Source organism: Rhea pennata, chromosome 3 (genome assembly GCF_028389875.1).
Source record: "Rhea pennata isolate bPtePen1 chromosome 3, bPtePen1.pri, whole genome shotgun sequence".
In the NCBI taxonomy this organism is placed as follows: Eukaryota; Metazoa; Chordata; class Aves; order Rheiformes; family Rheidae; genus Rhea; species Rhea pennata.
Window position 1 is genome coordinate 103,347,622 of NC_084665.1, and position 24,774 is coordinate 103,372,395.

The 24,774-nt window shown below is 39.4% G+C and overlaps 1 protein-coding gene across 3 annotated transcripts in view; it reads right to left on the bottom strand.

Moving 5' to 3' along the window:
- The window catches only part of MLIP (muscular LMNA interacting protein), a 118,850-nt gene that overhangs the window by 23,123 nt on the left and 70,953 nt on the right, over positions 1–24,774 (bottom strand). For all 3 annotated transcript variants that reach the window (XM_062572923.1, XM_062572922.1, XM_062572921.1), the window contains 6 exons: positions 23,199–23,261; positions 23,022–23,105; positions 22,868–22,927; positions 20,316–20,357; positions 15,317–15,361; positions 7,005–7,136 (listed from right to left, as the gene is read on the bottom strand). In XM_062572923.1, coding sequence (XP_062428907.1) covers positions 7,005–7,136; positions 15,317–15,361; positions 20,316–20,357; positions 22,868–22,927; positions 23,022–23,105; positions 23,199–23,261 — 426 coding nt within the window. The remainder of the gene's footprint in view (positions 1–7,004; positions 7,137–15,316; positions 15,362–20,315; positions 20,358–22,867; positions 22,928–23,021; positions 23,106–23,198; positions 23,262–24,774) is intronic.

The following is a 24,774-nucleotide window of genomic DNA, read 5'->3' on the forward strand; positions in this document are numbered from 1 at the left end:
GGCCCAGTTTAGGCCTTGCAGACCTTATCAGCTAGCCCTGTCAGCCACACATTACCATGTAGATGCCTTCATATTTTTGCCATCCCCACCTTGGACTACAGAGATTTTATCTAACTTCTTCACTGCTGTTTTAAAGGAGAAGAAAATGTCAACGAAGGTGTGATTTCCTTTGTATCAGCAAGAGACAGGTACTTGTCAGGATAAAGCTACTGGGTAGAGCCCAGTTTCTGTATATATTTCTCTTAACTTAGCCTCCCTTCAGTAAGTTTCCCAAAGGAAAATGTAAATAGTGTAGGTAAATTAGTGTAGGTAAATGCTAGAAGGATTGCACAAGGGATGGAATAGATTATTTCTCCTTTAAAGAACAAACAGTTTCAATGAAGAACGGTGGGACTCCTGTCCTGGCTGTTATATACACCCAGTGTGGAGGAAGCAAGTCCTGCAGAGTGAAGGAAAAGCAATATTATCTCCAGGGCCACTGGAGGTGCTGGGCATGTCTGAGATGCATCCCCCAGAGCACCTGATGGGACCAAACCTTAATGAGCCACCTGAATGCTGCCGAGATTTAAGAGGATAAAACCCTGACAAAAATACTGAACCACAGCACTCATTGCACTCGCCTTGTTGTACAAAGTGTTGTGGCTGTAAGGACTATAGGAACGCCCCTGAACGTCGCACAAGATGGAAGGGAAGCGACTGAAAGGTCCGGGATTTAGACAGTCAGCAAGGGAGATGGAGGCAGGGTGCAAGGGGGGCTTAGTTGGAGGGAACAGTTTAGTCAGACATAGAGGGTGGAGGAGAGCAGTCTCCTACAGAAAAAAAGAAAAATATACAGAAACTTTGATTAGTGGGTGTAAGAAAAGAAGCTTTGGATAAAAAGCAAAAGTCTCATCTTGGGTCTTACTTACATTTTACGGGGTTTGATTATTAACTAGGAAAGGAACCTTACCTTCATGCCTATATAACTGCTTTACACTGAGCACTTTTATTGGCACCTCCCTGTTAATACTTACACACAAAACTGCTGTAATTGTTCCTTTAAAACACACACAAAACTGCAGTAATTGTTCCTTTAAAACAGTGACCCTTGAACTGAGGTGCATGCCCCTTCCATAGCTCAACTGGTGTTGAGGTGTGGCAAAGGAAAGCCCAGAAGGATCTTGTGCTAAGACACAACAGCCACATTTCAGGAGACTTTCTGAGAGAGCAGACTGGAAGCAAAGGCAATCTGAAAACAGCATCTGACAAATACATTCTACAGAAGAAAGCCTCCGTTATCTATTGTGTGGAGCATCTCAGGTTTTTATAACAAGTTTCTATCAAGTTCTTTCAGACATCTAAGAGTTAAATTGGAGAAGGTATACACACATCGAATTTTACTACTGAAAGTTGTCAGTGCTTAATAGCATATGTAGAAAGAAAGAAACAATATTTATATGCTGTTTGCATCCAAAACAGATAAGATTCTTTAAAGCAATTTATTTTTAAAAGATCTGAGATAGATTCAGGGAGGCATACACAGCTTTTGGCATAGATCTTCTGCTTAGGTTTCAGCCAGGCCATGGATATGCATTCCAGATTCGTACCAGCTTGGCCAGCTGAATCCAGGCCAGAGCACTCCTCGCTTTGCTCTGCCTTTGAACACAAGACCCAGAAAATCTGTGACAATCTGCAATTAGTTCCAGCAGAAGGTAAGGCATTACCCACAGAAAGAGGAGAGGCTTCAAAATGGAAGAGCACAGGCAGCCAGGAGATACCAGGGAACGAGCACTTCATGTCAGTCAGCCTTCGCCAGCTTGGCCTCCTGCAGCTCTTCACTGGACTCCTGAATCCCAGCTCCATTAGTAATAAAATCTGGCAAATTGTTCTTAAGGCTTTATGCCAAGTTTAACAAATACATCTTTAATTCATTCTTATCTGTTTCTTCCATATCTCAAAGTGGCTTATTTTTAATCACAAAGGAGCCTATGCACATGCATGTCCATAAACGTTTGTAAATGCATGAATTCTCTAGTATTTTTTATCATCTGTTTTCATGTTTTGCTATAATTTAATTCTCCAGTTTCAAATGGAAACTTTCATGAAGCTGTCATGTCAATGTTGTTAACAAATTATATACTTCTGATTTATTTTATGGCGCTCTTTCTAGCAAATTGAAGCATATTTGCAAAATTCCTGGAGCATCACTGAAATGTACTAGACAAGGGAAAAATATTCTTTCTCATGATGGGGTAATTATCATCTCCGCTAAGGGTATCTAAATATGTGGGAAGCATAATTATGCCAATTTTGAATCTCAGAAATACAAACTCTATCTATAACAATGTTTGACAGGGGATATCCACTGAATAGGCAGTGCTGCAAGTTACATATGTCCTTAGGGAAAGAAAAAGAAGACCACACCAGCTATTATGAGAAAACAGATTTTTTTCCGTTGTACATAAATTTTATTGGCACACTTCTGTCAGTCTATGTACTATGTGACCAAATCACAGACATAAAGAGCTAGCTATTAGCTATAATTCTACATCATTTCCAATTTATAAATCTCTTTTTAACTTGGCCTGAAAAAATAGTTACACATCATTTCTATATTGCTAATCCGAAAGTTCATTCACAGAAAAGCAATATGTTATTTTCTCACCTTGCAGAGTACAATTCAAAATAAGTAGAGCAAAGGGGTAATGTAGATTAATAATGAAAAACTATTACTATTGATGATCTGCATGAAAACAGCTGTCTGTTAAAGAAAAAAGATATTATTTTTGTTGGAGGGAGTTTCCAGTGAAGTGAAAAACAAACAAATTACTCTGTGTGATGCAAAAACCTGTGTGTTCGACACAGGGTGGGAAGCTGAAGGTCAGTGGGTGCAGCTGGCTGCATCATTATATCACCTGCGCGGTCACTCGTGCTCCATGTTAGACAGGGGGGTGGGCAGGGAGGGGAGGTACTGCAGAGATCTAAGGAAAGTCAGAAGAGAGAAGTTACTGGAACTGATGTCATTGGGAACCTCAGCTAATCCTCAAAGGTGCAGTCTGAAGGTGGTTATCCTAAACAGACCTCCAGGGTGAAGGAGGGCAGCAACCTGACTTTGGAAAGGCACCCTCAGGTGATACCATTAGAAAGGAAAGGAAAGAAATGCCGATAGAGGAAACAGAAATGTGAATCATCCTGATAGCACTGGGAAATTTTCCAAAGAAAGACAGAAAAAATCAGTAACAGTATAAACAGCATCATCCTCAGTTACATAGATGCCAGCTAAATGCTTTCCAAGTACTAATGGACTAGCACCAGCCTCTGCGCAGAAAGCAGAAAACCTAACTGCTAGGTGTCTTAGTTTTAATTCATAGACAACTTACGTGGGTGCTGGGCAGTCTTAGGGGGTACACCTCCCACTCTTTGGAAATCAGCCAGTGGGCAGCCAAAAATGCAAACTACTGAGTGCAGGGGAAGGGGGAGAATGCCTGTCTTTATATGCAGATAATCCAGTGGCTAGAGCTAACCACTGCAATTTTCAAGCTGTTGTCTGGGCAGTAAGCCCAATTTCACTACGCTGCAGCCCTATCACAGTCATTAAAACCCATCAAGAGGGTTTCAGTCATGCTGAAAGACTGTCATCCTCACATGGGCAACTAATTCTCCTCCACTCAAAACTTGTATCAGCACCATGGATCCACTCTGACAGACAAGTGCTGAACCTGTCAGTGTATGCTGTGATGCTCAGTACTTCAGTAAATTTTTTTTTTCAGATCTGGCTATTAATTAATGTATTAGATTGCCACTAGAATCATATAACCATTATTCACCCAAACAAAATCAGTTTCTGTTAAGTCAGTGAATTCATCTGAATAAAGGCCTAAGTAGTGCCATATTTTTCAGAACAGAGAACTCTTAATATGGATCTCTGAAAAATAACAATTATTTTACAGCAATCTATGATATTTCTTGGTTTAAGATACAAATATTTACTTCTCAGCACTTTAATGTCAAACTGTTTCTTTAAACGAAGGAAGCAAAATTGTATGTATTCATCATGAAATAAACTTTTCCTTCTAGTAAAGTCAGTGACTTATTTTTTTAATTCATTTTAATTCATAGTTTCTATATAAAATAATTTTGGGGGGCTTTTATTACAACAACCTCATTATTCACTGTCTTATCACATCATCTGTGCTTCACTGATATATGCCATAAATAATTTATATCATACACAGTTATAAATTAGACAACTGCAAAATATTGGGTTTTGTAGATATACACAATAGCTCTGAAAATTTGCAGACCCTGGAGCTGATTTTGTAAGTCTCAAAAATAAACCTTAGATTTGAAAAAGTGAAATGACACTATTAAAATGTATCTATTTTGAATTAAAATATGGCTCCTAAGAGAAGAAAGTGTGTACAGCTCAGAAAGCACACCATGGACTGATGGAAAGGCAGGAGCCATTGGCTCTGAGCTTCCCCCTAAGAGCGAGAGCACTGCTTGTAGGTCTGGTCAGCCATGTACATATAACTGGTCACAGAATCACAGAATGGTTGAGGTTGGAAGGAACCTCTGGAGATCGTCTAGTCCAACTTCCCTGCTCAAGCAAGGTCACCTAGAGCATGTTAGACAGGGTTGCATCCAGGCAGGTTTTGAATATCTCCAGAGAAGGAGACTCCACAATCTCTCTGGGCAACCTGTTCCACCTTCTTCAGTGTACTGAAACAAGTTTCCCAAAGTGGCATAAGTTAGACTGCTCTTCATGATTAGCTTCAAATGTCAGAAAGTTTCTGAGAATGGTAGCAACATTAATAACTTTGCTGTCATTATCTGAAGGCACAAAGTTTGGCAACAGCATCATTCCTTCATCAACAAAATTATACCTCGTAGGATCCATGCCCACCCCTGATACAGGGGATATGTGAACTTCCACAGCCTTTACAGCAGGGCCTCACTGGGGCTGCCTAGAGGAGAGCTTCTCGGGTGGTAACTCACAGCTATCTCTCCCTTCTCTCTGCTCCAGGGAACAGCAACACAGGGCTCAGGATCAGAAGGTGTTTCTGGTTTTCAGTAAGTTTAAGCATGAAAATCTCAGTATGAATACTTGTATTCTCTGAAGCCAGATATTCACTGTCAACCTCAAAAGCTCAGAGATAATCTGTGTTTGTTTTTATTCTTTTTTTTCTCTGCTGCTATAGGAAATAGAAAGGACATGAAAACCTCTGACTTTGCACACAAGGGGATCAAACTAAGAAGACTGAAACTATTTGCTAATTGTAACCACTCCTTCTTGTCTACATGAGCAAGAGTCACATTTCTAACCATTATTCCTCTGTAGCGGCTGAGGTGTAGCTTTTGAATGCATCCATTTATGCATGGGCTATTATCGCATGGATGGAGACTCTAGCTTTATAACCAGCAAAAAAAAAAAAAGTGTTTAATATTGTGCTCAGCCCCTAAGAGTGGACAATTGGTGAAAGTCCACAAAATGGCTGAATCAAGCCAGCATCCCTCTGCTCCAGAGAGGGCTGTTCTTGCTCTTGATCCTTCCTGGATCTTCCTGAACCAGGCAGGAGCAGTCCACCTGCTCACATAGCCTCTCAGGAAAATTTCTCTGCTTCCTCACTCAGCCTCAGAAAATACTCTTTGGTTTGATTTTTTTGGTTTGTTTGTTTGATTTTTTTTTTTTTTTTTTTTTTTTTTTTTTTTTTACTGTCATGTTGGGAGGTTGGCCTAGCTCCTAAAAATTCAGACCAGTGGAAGGGAGGATGTGAGGAGAAAGAAATCTTTCTATCAAGAGCAAAGATGGAGTCAGGAGCACACTTGCCACTTTGCAGGACAGTGAGCTGTCAGAGGAGCTCACCCACCCAGTACAACTTCATTCTGTGTCTTCTCTGCAAGTATTAGGTCTGTGTCATTAGGCATGGTAGAGTCCTTGCATAAAACTAAGATAACTCTATGGTTGGGATCAAATAACTGGCTGAGATTCAGTGTTAAAAGGGGAAAATGGTGTTTTTTACAATGCAGTAATTAAAAACCTTGCTATTTGCATAATATAATACCTAGAGAGCAGCTAGAAATATTCTGGTACTACATACAAAGATCTTCAGCAGTCCAGACAAATTGTTATCAGAAAAGGCACCAGGAATGTTAATTTTCTTACAAGTGAGGATTAGATGTTGAGTGTTTTATCTCCTAGTGAAAATTAGTTGTGGTTGCAAACACTTGCTGTAGTTAAAAAAACATATCTATATTTTACAGAAAGTCTACATTCTATAGAAAACTGCTTCTGATGCCACTCATACTTGTTGCTGGAACCCACTGATACTACAGATAAATACTCTCTTGTTTAAAACACTGTAGTACTCTTGAGAAATTCCAGGACTGTCCTACAACAAGTCAGAGTAGGATTCAGCCAGTTATGGGGAGGAAGAGAAAGTACTAAAATGAAAATCTATTTTTAAAAAATTTCAATCATAAGATGGAAAAAGAGAGGACTGACATTGCTAATATCTGTCTCTAATGTGATTGGAGATGAATGGAAATAAGAAAAATCCAGTTAGAAAGGTATTGTATTCACATTGTGTTTGGCAAGAGGACTGTTGGCTCCATTTTACTCCCCTTCAGATAGAAGGTTCAGACCATATTGTATAGGTTAACAATAAATTCCAATAGGGACATTCAAATTGCATATTGCAACTAAGGTTAAATTCACAATAACATACACAAACACCTCTATACAAGAATAGGCTGACAGAAACATTTGCCCATAGTTTCTTTGAGGTAATGCTTCATACAGGTCAGTAAAGTTCATGATTTTTTTTTTCTTTTTCAAAATGATCTTGCTGCTTTATGTACCTCTAAGCGCCCACCCTTCAGTGAATCATCTGGTCATGTATTTTCATTACAATTAACTTTCCAAAAAACAAGAGATCGGGGCAAAATAAGAATTCAAGATTGTTCTATCAGCTTTACAGAAAGTGGCAAAGACTAAAGAAAACTTCAAAGTGAGAGTCACTCACCTGCTCAATGTCTTGATCACTGACTTCTTCGAGGTACTTTTTAAAAGGGTTTGGCTGATAGGGCTCCTCCTTTTTCAGTGCACTTTTTCCTTTCACCAGCACTGGACGAATGACACCAGGTTTTGTCTTGACCTATAGCGCACACAGAAAAAAAGAGATGGAAATAAAATGAAAAGTTTTAAAATTTGTGGCATGTCTGTTAGACAAGTCAATTCCAGTCAGGCTATAATGACTAGATCTTAAAAAATTTATTAATATCCTATTTCACCACCAAAATTATTCAGGTGTCATCTGCTTTTACTATAGATGGGGACTAAAATGGCAAGAGCTGTTTTTACGCATAGCAGTCTCATCACTGGCATCTGTTTGTTTCTGATATAAAAATAGACACTAGCCTGTCAAACTATTGTTTACAGTCTTTGCTGGCTGTTTTCGCTAGCTGTTCAGCTGCATCTTGATAAGTTCATCAAGCCACACTTTATGCGCAGCCATGTGTCTGCTTACACTCCGCAAATTCCATTCTGGATACCTCAAAATGTTAACTGCAAAACAAGGAAGGTCAGTGTGTGATGCCGTTACCTCAGCTTATAAGCAGACAGCAGCATACTAGGGGAAAGCACTTCTAGGGGGAAACTCTGGTTATTGTACACTACATTTTGACAACACCTTTAAGAATACTTTTGGAAAAGTATAGCTTAATAGAACTTAATCAGCATGGATATGCATCCGTGGGGGCAGGTTTAGCTCAGTTGGTTAGAGCGTGGTGTTGCTAACGCCATGGTCGTGGGTCCACTTCCCGTACAGGGCTATGCTGAGGGTTGGACTAGGTGATCTCCAGAGGTCCCTTCCAACCTTACCATTCTATGATTCTGTGATGTGCCTCATTTCAGACAAATGTGATTATTAAATTAAGAAAAAACTTCTTGGTTTGCTACCAGCTAACCAAAAAATTGTTAATTAACTTGTCAATTTGGTACATCTGTGATTTTCAGAATTCTTACAGTAAACTGACATGATGGATTGTGGCATAAACTGTAAACAGAGGCTAGGGAATGGTTTTAAAATAGACTTGTTTGGTAAGCAAACAAAAGGGAGGTAAAAGCGCATATACTAACTGGTATTTGGTAAGTACTGAAGTCCTAGGAGAGTCTGTGATTAGATTTAAGCTTTTAAATAACTCAATTATATTCTTTACCATGGCTACACAGTAGAAAGTGGGCCCTCTTCTGGTACAACTGATAAATAACAACAGGATTGCCACTGAGTTCCTGCTGTGGTTATTGCCCAGAGGGGCAATTCGCCCAAATGGAAGTGAGAAACAGGTACTGTCACAGTTTTCCATACTCAGTACCCAGTAGTGTATACAAATGCGTAGATATATTAGATAAACAGATATATTTTTGAGATTTAGACAGTGTACTTTTAATAATACCATGCTGCCCATTTACAAGTGCAATGCAACTAAGCAATATGTTTAGAAAAAGGAAATGCCACTAGGAGGATTTAGATATAGGACAAATGAGACACAAGACATCCCCATTCTATACATGAAGGGAGAGGGACAAAAATGACCTTATACAGTTTAAGCAGCCTGGCCATAAATTCCTGCCCCATTCCTTGCACCAGTAGTGTGGATCATACAAAACCATCTGGATGAAAATTTTTTTCTTTGCAAATTTGGTGCTTTTGACCCAGTGCATGTGCTGCCTCACAACTAGAGCTGGCACAAAGATGGCTTTGGAAAAAAGAAGCATGGGAAGAGCTGGAGGGAAGGCAGCCCCTTGCTATGGCAGTGTGAGCTTGCATTAGCAAAAGCCACACAACAGAAATAAACCTGCAAATATTCAGGTGATCTGATTGAGGTGATCTGAAATTACAGGTGATCTGATTGAGGTGCTTCAAACAGCACTATGAAGTTAAGTGTTAAGTGATGCACCTGAGATTGCCAGATGTATAATTTAAGATACATTATGGATTACCTTGAAATTAAATCTTCAGACATCCAGCAAGGATAGGGTAAGAGAGGGGTTGTTGGAGGGCACAAAAGGCAATAAATGTACCCAGGCCTTGTGCTTTTGCCACTGCCTGGAAGAGAAACTGCGGAGCAGTGACAAGGGGCTGAGCAGAAGATGGTAGAGGTGGGAAGGAGTGAGGATAACACGTTCCACTCGCGTGGGAATAACAATGCCCAGGCAGCAAAATGGCTTCCTTTAGCATTGTGTTTTACCTCTTCCCTCACTCCAAGTTTGGGCCCTTTAATGTGTCTCATCAAATAAAATAAAAAGTATTCAATTAAAAACAAAAAAAAATCATGAAGTAACATCACTTTTGTAAAAAGAGTAATGACCGTCAAATTGCATTAAAAACTGAAACATTTTGGTTATGCTACGTAACTTAGTAAAAAATTCAATGCTCATTTAGTAAACCCATATTCAGGAATTAGGGACTATTTATTTGTATGAATCACCATAGAATATATGGGTTGTTTTTTTTTTTTTCCTCTCCAAGACTTCTGAGAAGAGTTTGCAAAAGTGAAAGACTCCTGACTTTCAACACAAAAGTAAATATGAAAATAGAATGAAAGCTACAGTTGTTATCAAGCCATCATTATGTAGACAAGGGACCTGTGGCCTTACTCCCACACACCCTGTAACTAAGCAATTAAAAGCCCATTGAGGTACCTGAAATCATCAAGGATAAGCTACTCTCTTTATGTAGGAAACCTCTTTCAAAAGCATGCTTTTAAGGAAGCATTTCTAAACAATATTGTGCACTCAAGTGCTGAATGAGTCATACATTTATGTCTGACTCTGCCAAGGGAATGACAGATATCAGCCAGCAACCAGAATCCAAAACACTTTATTAGCTACCTGCCAAGCTATATATATACATGTATATATATACACACACGTGTATATATATATATATATACACACACACACACATATGTCTTTGTTCCAAAAGTAAAAATGTGTACTCTTCCTCTGCTAGCAGATGGCACAGCTGGCAGTGTTAAGAAGCAAGCTAAGATTTAGTTTTGCCAGGGAAGGTTTTGACCTTCCAACATGAATACTGACAAATTATAAATAATTATTATTATTTGTCATAATAATTGCTAAATTATTTCTCTAGCAATGCACTTCCATGGCTATGGCCTTATTAGAAAATTAAACACAATTTGCTAGTACACATAATTTGCTAAGGCACAAGCTCAAGCACTGACTGGAATCAGCATGCTCCCTGGCACAGTTTTGGCCCAGGCCAGCAAGCACACAGCAGCCAGTGACAAAGCAGAAAACAGGGTGGGCCAAGTAGAAGAGAGGATCACCTCTCAGCAGACAGTACAGTTGTGGTCACCCTGCTTGGGAATGGTTAGAAGATATTTTGCTGGCATGAAAATGAGCTGAGCTTTGTGTTTGTCCTGAAAGTCAGAGAACTGAGCTTCTAGCCAGCAGACGTATGTGCGTATTGACCTCTCACTTCCTCCACTGTTATCGTGGCACTGTTGTCACTTAGAGCTTGCTTTAAATTATTTCTTCCCTAGAGCCATGAGTGATTAGGGTCTCAGTTGCAGCCTCATTTCTTTCAGCTGAGATCTTCTGGGTCCCATGTTTCTCCTGCCTGAGTCACTGTTGTTTCCCCTTATTCAGAGTAGATCCCCAAAATACTCTGTGTAAGACACCCCTTTGGCACCTGCCAATGACTGCGCTCACTCTGTGTGATACTCTGTGTCGCTACATAGACATTAAGTCCTCCTGGACACCTGAACAGCTTGCCTGTAAACACCAAAGTTGTTTCTCAAAGCTTTACAAAAGATGTCCTTTTTAATGTATTTTCAGCCCAGTGCTGTTCTGAAGCAGCTTGTCACCAGAAAAACAATTAAAAATATGGCATGATCAGATAAAAATACTTAACACAGGAGAGCTAGCCTTAGAATAAAAGACATAGCTCTTTCTGTTCCATTCTGCTCTGAGTCCACTGATAAATAGCAAGCACTGAGTCCTTTTCTTTGCCTGCATACCCTTTATGTTCGGCTCTTCTATACAAATGGTTTCTTACACTCTGGGAGGTCTGTTGCTTCAAAGGGGGTAACTAAAGGTTTCCCTCATGAAGAACAACCATTTCCAGTCCCTTCCAACAAACTCTTTAGACAGTTTTGGGGAAAGGGAGCCCGAGGTGAATGGGGAATGCAGCAAGCTCCAGCCGGTGCTGTCATCTTCTGTAAGCGCTGAGAAGCCCAAATGATCTGAGGAACCACCAAGGATCCTCTAAACTATCGAGACCATCTGCTTTCAGATAGTGACAAACTGGCTCCCTGATCATGAAGGGGCATTAGTTTCCACAGTCAGCAAAAAGATGCTTTTTACTCTTCAGTACAAACACAGATGCTTCATCTCATTGAATTATGAATCAGTTTAAAATACTACTCTATTATTTCTCTTATGCCACAAGCTAATCTTCACAGAGGGAAATATGTTATTGAAGATATTAGTTTATATTTATGCATCATTATAAAAACCCTGCATTTGCCATGAAATAAAACACTCCATGTATTCAGTCAGGCTATAGTAAAGTTCTCCTTTAGTGTATTTGAAGGTATGAAGGCATATGGTTACAGTTAAAAGGATTTCATCTCCCTCTGGCTAAATTGTAAATTATTCACATCACTTTGAAAAGCTTTGGAAGGAAGGACAATTATTTTCTCCACTTCCACGCTGAAGCAGCAGCAGGATTTGCACCGGAGCACATAGAACAAGGACGATCACCTCTTTGAAATTCAGGTTGTATTTATTTTTTGTTCATATAGAAATACTTACCTTTCAAGAAATAGAAGAATTTTTCAATAAGATGTCTACAGACGTATACTGACTCACTGCTAAATTAAACTGATACTAAAATCAAAGGAGGGTTTAGTCCCAATCCTTTTCCATTTCACTCACAGTGCAGGAACATGTCTTTTCCTCTTTTAAAAAGATGGAGAAAAGGGACAGACTCACAGTTAAGAATAGTGCAGAAGAGAGCCCCATCGCTGCTGCTCAAAGGAAGCATGTTTGTCCTGGCTCTGCTCCCTGCTCAGGCCAGTGGTAGGGATGGGGAGAAGGGCAAGCCCTTAGTGTGCTGCTGCATCCTCTCTGCTGCCCTCTCCGCTTGCCTCCCTTCCTTTAGGAAAATTCTTTAGCATATCTAAGTTCCATTCACCTGCATTTTCCTATCAAGAAACTGCATCATCTCCTGACTGACTGAGGTGGTCCCACAAAAGCAACCACCTTCCAGCAGTCATTCACCAATGCTCAAAGGATATGTTAGGTGGGTAAGTGCTCAGTAAAAGAAGAAATGCACCCTGTACCCTGATTACCCTGGGACTGCTAACTATATTCGATGCCATTCTGACCTACAGCAGGTCTTAAAAAGTGCTGAATTTAATATAATTTTACTTTGAAGTAATTGTGCCATAATTTTTTTCTTAGGGTTTAGTATTCTCAGCCATGGTTTAATTTATTTCATAGAGCTTTGAGTTCAACTGCTTTAAAGACAGGGACGTCAGTAATATATGTACTTCAGAATGGATGAATTAGAGAAAAATCACTTTGATTTGTTGAGTCACATCCAGAACACCCCAGAACTGATTAAGCTGTAGAAATACATGTAGATATTAACTTGGACACTCTGTCTTTAACTCCTGGATCATGAAGCTCATTACCTATTTTTCTCTCATGCTTCTCCTCCTTTTAAAACATTTGAAATCATTTTGTTCCCATGCTCCATCCAGCCCCAAGTCCCTATCGACAATTCTTGGCAGATAAGGAATTGCACTGTGTTCTTTCTGTTACTTTCATTTGAACCTGTTCACAAAATACAGAAAGACCATTCTGTCTCAGCTCCGTGTGTAAGAACGACTCCTCTCCTACTGTTTCTGAATATAACTGTCTTTTGATGAATCTTTCCATTTCATACTCAAAAGCTAGGGATGACTGACGGAGCATTGTAATGAAGAAAAAAGACCTAGAAAAATGGCACTAAGACACGGAAGACTGGCTGTAGGTGAATTTAGCCTTATTTGCCTGACATATACAGAAATGATAACTAGACTATTGTGTGTGATGATAGTGTTCTAGTATGGCCTTGCACTTTGTTATCATGAATTACTCATAATCATCTTTTTTAAAAGAGTTTAGAAAATGTGTCTGTACAGATCGCAATGACAGGCTCAATTGCTCGCGCTTAAGTTGGATGAACGTCTCTTCGGTGAGAAACGTGAACACAACATTTTCAGTCTCCAGTTCCCTGGTATAGCCATTCAGAGCCTCCACGAGATGCGAACTGATTGATTGAATCATAAACATTGCAAAATACCTGACTAAAAGTGTTACTATGGGAGAATCATCCATTAATAGAGATCACAATGTGCCAAGAAAAAAACACTCCCACATGAGTCAAAATTCATACACAAGAATTCCTCTGCAGTGATCTCAGTTTAAAATAGGTGAAACAAAATATAGGGTTAAATAATTAAAATACTTATTAAAAATAAAAATAGTTATTAATACTTATTAAAAATAGGAAAATAAAAAGAGCATCCAAAAGGATTAAATGCCTATATATGACCAGAATACTGCTTAAGACATTGGAGTTTCAGAGAAAGTATGTATCAATTTCTAAGAAGACTAAGAGATCAAAAAATTCTGGGATATTTAAAGAGCAGTGTAAAGGAGGCAATTAGAAATGAAAAAAAAAAAAAAAAAAAGGAATAATGGGGAAAAGATTCCAAACTCTGAAAGCTGTATTTGAATATGTTCTAGAGAAAACAGAAGATTTGGCTGTCTAAATTTAAAAGCGTGATAGATTAGACCAAAAAAGACTTTGAGGAATATTCTGCTAAATTTCTTTAGAAATAAAAGTCTGCTGTATTGTCTAAAAGGCCAATAGATAATCAAGACATAAAAAGATGCACTAAGAAGAAGAGACTAAGGCTGAAAATGAATTCTTCACTTCAGTTTTCTTCACAGGAAGACTTAGGGAGGTTCTCATATTGGCAACAGAATAACTCAGAAGAACTATCTCAAGTACAGTACTGAATATAGTTCTATGCAAATATTGGTTTACTACTCAAAAGTAGAAGCTCAGAAGCTGCTTAGAAGTAAAAAGAACCAAATAAAAAGAACCAAATAAAATATTAGGAATCATTAAGAAAGAAATAGAAATACCAGTAGAGATCCTTATCACTTCATTGCACAAATAGTTGCTGTGTTCAGAGCTGCAAAAGAGCAGCTTATGGTTTCAGCCTCCCGATTCCCAAAACAGAAGCTTAAAAAAAGATACAGAAAAAGGCAACAAGAATATTAAAAGGTATAGAACGGTGTCCATACCTCTCAAAGAAAGATTAAACTATTTCTTCTCTTCAGCATGTAGAAGAGGTGACTGAAAGAGCAGAGGTTGTTAATTTGTAGAAATTCATGAATGTCACTCAGAAAGTGAAGCAAGAACATTTCATTATTCACTGTTTCAGAACAAGAACTGAGGGCAAGCAGTTGACTTCAGACAAAGAAGGAAAGTATTATTTCACGCAATGCATAATTAAAAGTAGATCTTGTTGCTACAGAACATTGTGGAGAATAAAGTATAACAAAGTTCAGAAAGTAACTTGAAAGACAAATTGCTCAGAGATTACTTAACTGAAAAAATTGATTGAAGAACTTCCTAAAATTCCATTAGCTGAAATATAATGAGGAAAAACTCATACACATCTCATCATTACTTCTCTATGCGTTCATTAGTGGCCACGATCACTAGGACAGACTATGCGACTTCTCCTCTGACTCTTCTTCAGAAAGTTTCAACCTAAGGGGACTAAAATGTCATCAGAGCTCAAATTAAAGTCTTTCTTTGTTTGTTTGATTTTATTACTGCTTTTCACCAAGCTTTGTATCTTTAAAATGTATCTTTAAAAATTAAATTTAAAGCAGCGTGTATGAAAAAGTAGGATGTCAGAAATTTGTTGCGTATGAACAAAGTTGCAAAAAAGAGAACACTAAAAGTGGCTGATAAACAGTAGAAGACTATCAAGTTATCATATGTCTTAGGACTCAGTAAGTTCTCTGGTTTGTCGTTTGGTCCACTGTATTTACAAATATTGTCATTATATTATATTCAGTACAGAGGAAAGTAATACAGCTGTAGGAGCAGCACAACTTTGTAGCAGGATATTGGCTGCACCTTCCTTCAAAGGGCTAATGAGGGAAACAATAATCACTATAGATCTTTTGCTTCTACAGACTTAAAGAAATGGCATAGCACAGCTGTGCAATACATACCGGCTGACTCTCTGTCACCACGGGTGCTGATTTGTAAAGACTGGCCTGCGAAAAGCAAATATATACACTATTACACACAATATCATAGTGCTTATAGTAATCATGGAAGAACATAACCCAAAAGGATAAGTATTTTCACTGACGATTAATGGTTTCTGAACGCCAGCAAAAGTAATGGATTCACAATCGTCATTTCAATCGTATTTTTCTGAGGCCTGTTTTAAGAGAAGGCAAAACATATAGACAACAGTATGTTTAGATACAGAAGCTTTTATCACTGATACAAAGATATGCAACTGATAAAGGAAGTTAAAATATTATCATTCCCAGTTTTTTTCTAGGTATAACTGAATATGAATAGAGGTATTTTTTTCAAAGTGCAACAAAATTTCGCTTTTTCATCTTTAAAGAAAAAGTGAATCCTGACATTTCTGAACTCACTGTTGTTTGTTACTTTGCAACATCAGTATTATTAACACCATTGAATAGTACAGACAGCTCAGTCCAGTCTTCTCATCCTCTGACTTTACAAGATGAAAAACATAACAATCCTATCCAGGTTTTACATTTTTTTTACATTTTTACATTGAACAGCAGAAGCCCTATTTTCAAAGTATAGACAAATTGGTTGAATGGAGTATATTTATATGTGTTTTTGAGATAGTCAAATGCCGTGTGTTAATCTGCCTTTGTTGTTGTGAGGTTCAGGATTTCTGCCGCATTGATCAGCTCCATAGGATTCTGCTGGATAATCCAATGCTTCTGTACAAATAACACGCCCTTCCTTAACATGGGTACGATTCAGAGGCCTTGAGACTCTAAAAAATGAATATTCTCTAATACAGTGGTAAAAAAAAGCACTAGCTATAATGTTAGGCTTGATGTAGTTGTAACTGTAGTAAAGAGAGGCCAGTGCAGTTACAGCCTGTACCCTTCGTGGAAGGGCTGCTACAGTGGGATTTCAATTGACTCAGCTCTACTCTCTTCTGGTGGCTTGAAGCAGAAAAGCAGTTCTAGAGAGAGAAGAGCAAGCTCTAGTCCAGCCCCTGCCCGGAGAGGGGGGAGAGCTCGCTTATGTTGCTCAGGGCCTTGTCCCGTCTAATTTTGAATATTTCCAAGCAAAGAAGTAATTCCAGCTCTTTCAGCCTCTCCTCATCGGTAACACTCTCCAGCACCCTAACCATTTTGGGAACTCTCCTCCGAGCTCACATCAGTGTTTTCTTGTGCTGGGGAGCCCAAAAGTGGACACAGAGCTCCAGATGCGACCCCACAAGCGCTGAACAGAGGTGATTAATGACTCTCTTGACGTGCAGGCTGCACTCCTGCAACTTTGGTGAGAACAGTTTCCCGAGAAATCATTGCACTGAACTCCTGGCCAACGACGCTCACATCTCCGAACACGACCACTGGTGGAGAAAAGCATTTCACTTGCACAGGGCCAGCTGTAATTTAGCACTAAATCTACAAGAAATACATCTGTCCTTGGCTGAGTAAACTAGATTTTGCACTAGTTGTCACTTACATACAATAGTTTCTCTTACATACCATCGATGAAGTATGACAACTAAGGTCCCTGTAAACATCAAAGCACTTGAGAACAAACTGCAGACACAAGCTGCTAGAATTAAGCTCTGTCACTTCATTGCTGCAAATTAAGAGTAAATTTCATTTTAACAGAGACGCCTGAAATGTATATAAGTACAGCAGACCACAGATAATATAAAAACTACTTGTTCCTGTATGTCTGTGTGCATCCCTGAACCTTTTTAGCCGCTTCGTGTTCACTCATTTTTCACTTCTCAGTATTTTGCATCTGACACTTAAAAAGAGATTTTTTTTAAAAAAAAGAGATTTTTCAGAACTGAAAAATAGAGCAAAAATTTCAATAATATACATGATTGCAATTTAAAAAAATGGAAGTAGCTTAAAAAATAATTGTAACAGGAATTGAATGACAGAATGATAAATTCTGTAGAGCTTTAAAAATAAAATTTAAAAAAAGCTTTTCTTGGTGACAGTAATTAAATGGAAATAAAATGACTAAGTATATATTAGGGCAATCAACACTCATAAGTCATTTATCTAGAGAACAATTATGTTTGTATTACCACAAATCAACAGTGTCATCGCTAAAGGCAACAGAGATGCACCAGTATAAAATGGTGAATGGGATTGTATCAAAGACCTTTATATGGTTTAAAAATTGTTAAATGAAAACTGTAAGTACTTAATTTTCAACTGGTACAAAGTGCTGTAGCTTCACTAAAGTCAGGCCTTTTCCAGTACTTTTTATAACATCCTTGTAATTTTTACAGTCATTTCTGGCTATAGAAAAGATAGAAAGCGGATGTAAAGTCAAGGAGTCATTGAGAAAAAGGTAAATCAAGACTATTTTAATTTTTAAATGGCAAGCTATTTCAACATATTTGTACTTTAGCAGGATGACAAATTTTGTTATCCCTGACTGATAAACAAATTGAACTTTTTTCTTTTGTCCAAGAACACACTCTAGGCTGCTTTTCCACAAGCACCAAATAGCAGACATCATACATAAAAAGAAATAGTTATATTGATAAACTACCATATTAATCTTTTATATTAAAATGAATTCAGCTGAATAAACAAAAGCCTACTTTGGGAAAACAATAAAAAAAAGATTTGCTAAAAGATGACTGGATGGAAATCATAGCTCCAAGACCGCTCAATGACGTGGGATAGCGAGTTTCCTGGGAGAACTCACAGTTTCCGTGAGTAGATAGTAGATATCCTTACAATATTCAGCTATTTCTATTAGACACATTATTTGATTGGCTCAGAATAAACATCTTGTTTTAAAACAGACATCTTGCACTTACTACTAAGTAACATTGGCCCCTGGGCTGTATATCTGCGAATCAAGAGAGCAAACGCATGGGTTCAGACTTTGGCCTGGGATTGTCCTTTCTCTTTAACTGTTAGTACACTCCAGTGCGTGATTTTGGCCCATTCCTCTTCCAGAGAGTCCTCTAGCATGGTGCAAACTATACCGGGGAGCATACTGCTCCGCTTGAGCTGTCGAGGTGAAGCCACCAAGGGGATTGTTTTGGAGGGTCTTTTCAAGGGGAGGGAAGAGGGAGGGAAATGAGAGAAAACAACTCTATGGAAAACCACCACCCTGGGCTCTCACCCTTGGGGCCCCCTGAGGAGACGCCTAGCAGAGGACAACGTGGGCATGGTTTACCTTCTAGGATAGAAATAGTCTTTATGTGTTACTCTAAGGTGGCAAAACAAGCCATGAGGGCCTACGTTAGCTACCAGGGTGGTTCAGATCACCCTACTGTCCCTCAGGTGCCCCATTGCCCCATCCTATCCTGGTGGATGTGAGGGAGAGGCAGGACCACAGCAGGGCATGGGGACCAGTGCACCATGGATGAAGCCTTCAGGGGAAATTGCAGCTTGGTACAGAGAAAGAAAGGAAAACACAGGGCAGGCAGCTCCCCCAGGGAAGGAAGACTGTGTTAGAAACATTCAAAAAATCAGGCCTTTTGGCTACATAGAATTTATTGATATTCCCTTAGGCCTAAAAGCTCCCTCAGTGACTTTAGCCATTTTCCTAAAAATCATCATAACTTACAGCAGAGCACCATATTTATATATATGTATGTGGAGACCAAACATAACAAATTAACACAGACAGAAAGGTTGTTCATGAGAATGGGTATCTAATGAGATGCTAGTAAAAAACATTCAAAAGGTTTTAAGAGTCATCTGGTTTACTGTTTGACATGAAAAAATTCAACACATTTGTACAACTTATAAGAGAAGTTGGCCTGCCCAAAACCCTCTCCATTATTGTTGCACAGATTTTTTTATATATGGGTCTGTTTCAGTTATCTGGAAATTTCCAAAGGAGATTGGAAAGAAAAAGTTTATGAAGGTGATTTTGCAAGGAAAAAAAAACAAAACTAAAAAAAAAAAACTAAATGTATCATTAGGCACACAAGTTTGATGCCTAAATTTATGTTGTAGGTATATGCCTGGCACAGTTTTCAGAGCTGGAGATCTGCACTGGCATGGTAGCAGTATATATTCTCTTTTCACAAGATCTTTTATTTCATTAAAAAGCACTTTTCCAATCTCCTTTCTAATTAATATGAGCCAGCACAATCTGTCAAGTGAAAATCACAGTATGCAATAAAATATGCATATCACCACATTCAAAAACCAAAATTGAACTGATCAGTCAAGCATTGTGCTGACATAAAACTAGAAGGTCTCTATTTTCCTGGCACTGCTTTGATCTGAGATTCAATAGAAATTCTGAATGATGAATAGTAGGCAGACATTTCTTACCGAATAACTAGATGAGTTTTAAGTAGAATATGTAACATCATGCAGTAACTGTGTGTTCTAGCCAGAATTAAAATGATAATTGAGTTTAATGTTTCAATAATTGAACTGATGACTTAATAAAGAATTTCTTTATATGTTTGAATGCCTGTAGAGGTGACAAAACAGCTTCTATTCATGAGGCTCAGTGGTGAATTTTCAGCCAGCTCTACACCTTGCAAGGAAAAATTTGGGTCAACCCCAAATTCAGATCGTCAATAACCAAAAGAGTTCTATGAAGCAAGTCCCCCACAGTGCAGATGAATTCCATATAATTAAGACCCTCAGTACCTGTCTGGCAAGTATCTGAGTGCCTATCCTGAGTTCAAAGCAAAAATCAACAAAAAGTGCACATGAATTAATTTTAACATCAAATTCACACAGGCAAAATTACACATTGAAGAGATTATAGATATGAAGGATTTTAGAGCAGTGGCAAAATATTTCAGGTCTCAAATGCCAGCGCCCTGCCCTCCTCACTCCATATTAAAGGCATGGCTCAACTCATGTCATGAGTAGAAACCAGTGTCTGTTACATGCTGACTCCTCTAGCATAGCGGCAAGGTGAGGATCCATACAAAATTAGATATTTCTGCATGCAAAATATCAAAGTCATTTTAAAATTACTTACATATTTTGTTTCACGTCCAGCTGCTCTCTGCAACGTTGACATCTGCATGTAAAATAAGCATGCATTAACAGCAAAGATTTGAGGAGCAACTCAGAGAGAGTTGCACAATTGTGACAAGTAATTAATTACTCAGTTCCAGAAAACGTCAGTTCGAAGTTGGCCAGAATGATTCATGAACTATATGCACCTGCAGCATGTTAGACAGGGTTGCATCCAGGCAGGCCTTGAAGATCTCCAGAGAAGGAGACTCCACAACCTCTCTGGGCAACCTGTCCCAGTGCTCCGTCACTCTCACAGGGAAGAAATTCCCCCTCACGCTCAGGCGGAACTTCCTGTGCTTCAATTTCTGCCCATTGCCTCTTGTCCTGTCACACGGGACAACTGAAAAGAGTTTGTCCCTGTCCCCTTGACACCCTCCCTTCAGGTACTTGTACACATTGATAAGATCCCCCCTCAGTCTTCTCTTCCCCAGGCTGAAGAGGCCCAGCTCTCGCAGCCGTTCCTCATAGGGCAGGTGCTCCAGCCCTCTGATCATCCTCGTAGCCCTACGCTGGACTCTCCCCAGTAGCTCCATGTCTCTGTTGTAGTGGGGAGCCCAGAACTGGACACAGGACTCGAGATGAGGCCTTCCCAGGGCTGAGGAGAGGGGCAGGATCACCTCCCTCGACCTGCTGGTGACACTCTTCCTAATGCACCCCTGGAGACCATTGGCCTTCGTGGCCACAAGGGCACATTGCTGGCTCATGGTCAATCTGTCATCTACCAGCACTCCCAGATCTTTCTCTGCAGAGCTGCTCTCCACAAGGTCAGCCCCCAGCTTGTCCTGGTGCCTAGGGTTATTTCTTCCTAGGTGCAGGACTCTGCACTTGCCCTTGTTGAACCTCAGGAGGTTCCTCTCTGCCCAACTCTCCAGCCTGTCCAGGTCTCTCTGAATGGCAGCACAGCCCTCAGGTGTGTCAGCCACTCCTCCCAGCTTGGTGTCCTCAGCAAACTTGCTGAGGAGACACTCCGTCCCCTCATCCAGGTCATTGATGAAGAAGTTGAACAGGTTGGGACCCAGTACTGAGCCCTGGGGGACACCACTAGCCACAGGCCTCCAGCTGGACTCCACGCCACTGATGATGACCCTCTGAGCTCTGCCTTTCAGCCACTTCTCTGTCCACCTCACTGTCCACTCCTCTAACCCACACTTCCTGAGCTTCTCTAGGAGGATGTTATGGGAGACAGTGTCAACTGTCAATTTATATGTAACATACTTTTTTCTTCCCATCTCTGTTTCTCTTTTACCCTTGGTTTAAATGTTTTAATCTCTTATTCTGAGCATTGAAAGTCATTACAATCTTTAGTTTTATACCCTACACTGCATTCTGTTAAGCTCATTTTCCTCTTTATTTGATTTACTTATTGCTTATTAAAGCACCTATTGGGTGCTTTCCACCCAAGAGAGTATGCTGAAGGAAGAAGGTTTTGGATGCTCTAGCTCAAAATTCTAACTTGGTAGCAGCATCTTAACCACACTGAATTCAGGGTGGGCACTGGAAAACATTTCCTCAGTACAAGTCTCTGTCTGCTTTCTCAGCCTCTGTCCTATATCCCTCTTTCATCTGCCTAGAGCTTGATTCACCACTGCACACTATTTGACAGAAGTAATTTCAAAAAATGAAAATTAAATTTGAAGAGTATATAAAATATACACATTCAAGAATGCTACTTCTGTGCCCTATTTTTGCATAGTGGATTGGACATTGTGTAGAAGAGGTTAAGGTTATTGACTTGGAAAGGTTTTTGATGCATCCCTCTGCCAAAAATCCCTTTCCTCTAATTTTCTTTTGGATTTCTGCAATTTTTGCTTTCCTGTAGCTACCCAGCTGCCCAGTTAAATTTACCTGGGGCACATAGAGTATAGGTCTATCCTCTCGTTTCATGTCCAAATCTGAAAGTCACACTAATAGAGTATATTTCAATCAGAAGTTTAACACCCAAATGGAAAGTTATCCCTGCCACTCACTACTTATTCAGGGTAAATGGATGTTGAAGACAGATTCTGCTGTGAGTGACCAGAGTTAAAAGGAAATCAGCACTTAAGAGCTTCTATTTATTCATTTAAATAATCTCTGTATTTGAAAATCAATACTGAATATGAAAAAAAAAATTGTTCTGAATGCTGTTTTCAGTCACTGAAGCTAGAAACCTTGCCTCCTCTGTAGTAATAACCCACGGATGGGACAAAATCTGGGCCAGAGATTCTGCAATATGGAAGGCAAGGTATGAAGGATTTCTTACTTGTGGATCCTAGCCTTTGAAACTTTAATATACAGTTTCTCTTTCATTATATGACTTGTTCTGACTTCAGGAAAGGATCCTGCAATAAAGACTGCAGTGGCTCCAGGGTTACCTCTCTGTTCTTCCGTATCTTTTAAAACACCAAACACTTCCACTGATGTTGCACCCTTTAACTGCAGCTTTCTGTTGTCTTTACAGTCATGTTTTGATTTGCTTTGATGACCATCCGGACAGATTTTTTTGATATTCAGGTAATCTTTTTCACTTACCTTACCAACATCTGACTCCGTAGCTGTCTGCAAGAAACTTGGAGAAGATTCACATCGGCGCTGAAAAATGATTTTCAACAGAGCACGGAATTCATTAACGATAAGCAGAAAAGAGAGGAACAGAGAAAGTCAGTCTTGCATACTGGTGGATTACCATAGTCAATGGATCCTGTAGGACCTGATCGATGACAGCACACAACTCTTCTGTTTGTTGTCTGAGTTGGGCAGGGGAGCACATCTGAAAAAGGAAGAAGTATCACCCAGTTAGCCTTTACCTTGTGTTTTCAAATACAGAACTGGAAGAGATTTGGAATAGATATAACAGTATCACCTCTGAATGAGTGTCCAAAGTGGGGTCTTCAGTCAAAGCAGGCTTGGCTGGCTCTTCTAATGCCTACAGTCAAAAAGATGGCAGTGTTATACCGAATTCAAAATTAAAGCAAACAAGCAAACAAACATTTTTTTTTTGCAATATTGCACTTCCATATAGGGACCTTTTCATTTGATCAGGAAAAAAAAAGAAATTACAAGCCTGGTAAGATTTTTCAGGTTACCATCCTCTGATCCTGAATTAGAAGGGGTTTTTTGCAGAGAGAGTGAGAATTTCATGGAAAGAAAAACTAGGTGATTTCTCTCTATTTTTAGAGATCAGAAGCTACCAGGTTAGTTTGTCCTCTCCTTTGAGAGGACAGCTCACTCCCTCCAAAGAAGATAGCACAGTGAATGTGTACTGTGTGCCGTGGAGGTAGTAGGTGTCTGCCTGCTACGCGGCATTGGAGGAAAGCTGCTGGCCCTAGGCAGGGGAACAAGGCAGGGTCCAAGTGAAGGGGAGGCCTCTTAGTTTCCTTCAGTAGTCGTTTTCTTTAAAAAGTGTCAACTGATAGAGCTCCCATGTGGCAAAAAATACAGTGCTTGATATTTTTAGATTTTAGCCTGAAATCAAATTTGTATAAAGGGAAATGTGTGCTAATACACTTGTTATATCATACTAAAACATGACTGGCAGGTACCCTAGACAGTGTCCATAAACTCTCCAAAACAACACAAAGGCTTCTGTTTGTTTGAATATATCTCCAGCCTTCCAATACCCATGCTTGGAGCAAGTTTGAGAATAGTGAGAATCAGTCTGCAGATCCCTCAGCTTTATCAGGAAATTCAGAACATCTACAAAAGCCAAACTTCACTTCAGCACTCAGTTCCCTTTTAATCTTCTTCCAGAGTCTAAGGCACACTCTCACTGCCGTCACCCATTTTTGCTTTGAAATCATTTTCAAATAGACTCCATGCCGAGACCAAAAATTACTCTGGAATCCTGCTGATGCCTGAAGCTGGACGAAGGGGGGGGGATTGGCAGGGTTTGTGCGTTTTTTTGTTTAACACATTATGTTTTTCTGAATTTTCATTTTATTAGTTATAGGCAAAAATAAACGATAATAAGAGCAAAAAGGAGTGTTCCTGTAAAGCTAGGAATATTCCACTTTTTCAGGCCTGTGGGATTCTGTGGCAACAAACTGATCTCAGTGTGGTGCACATCAGGGCTGCCAATCACAGAAGGCATACACAGAGCTGAAAAGAAAATTGCAAAATCTTTAACAAAAAGAAAATAAGTATGTAATGATGTAATTCTTTTTGAATATAATTTTACCGAATACAGATGTTTTTCTCCTCTTCTTGCCCAGCTATTGACAGCATACCTCTAGGTATTCATAACTGAAAAGGTGGTGATAGTTTACTTTTGTTATTATTTTTAATACTACCCACAAACCTGCCATCACAGAAGTACATTTATGGAACACCGTGTCTTATGCCAGAGCGTACAGTAAGAAAAAATGAAGAGGTAGTTTCTTCCCAAACACATTTCTTCCCTCCCCTCCAACTCCAGAGAAACCTGTAGGGCAGTTGTAATT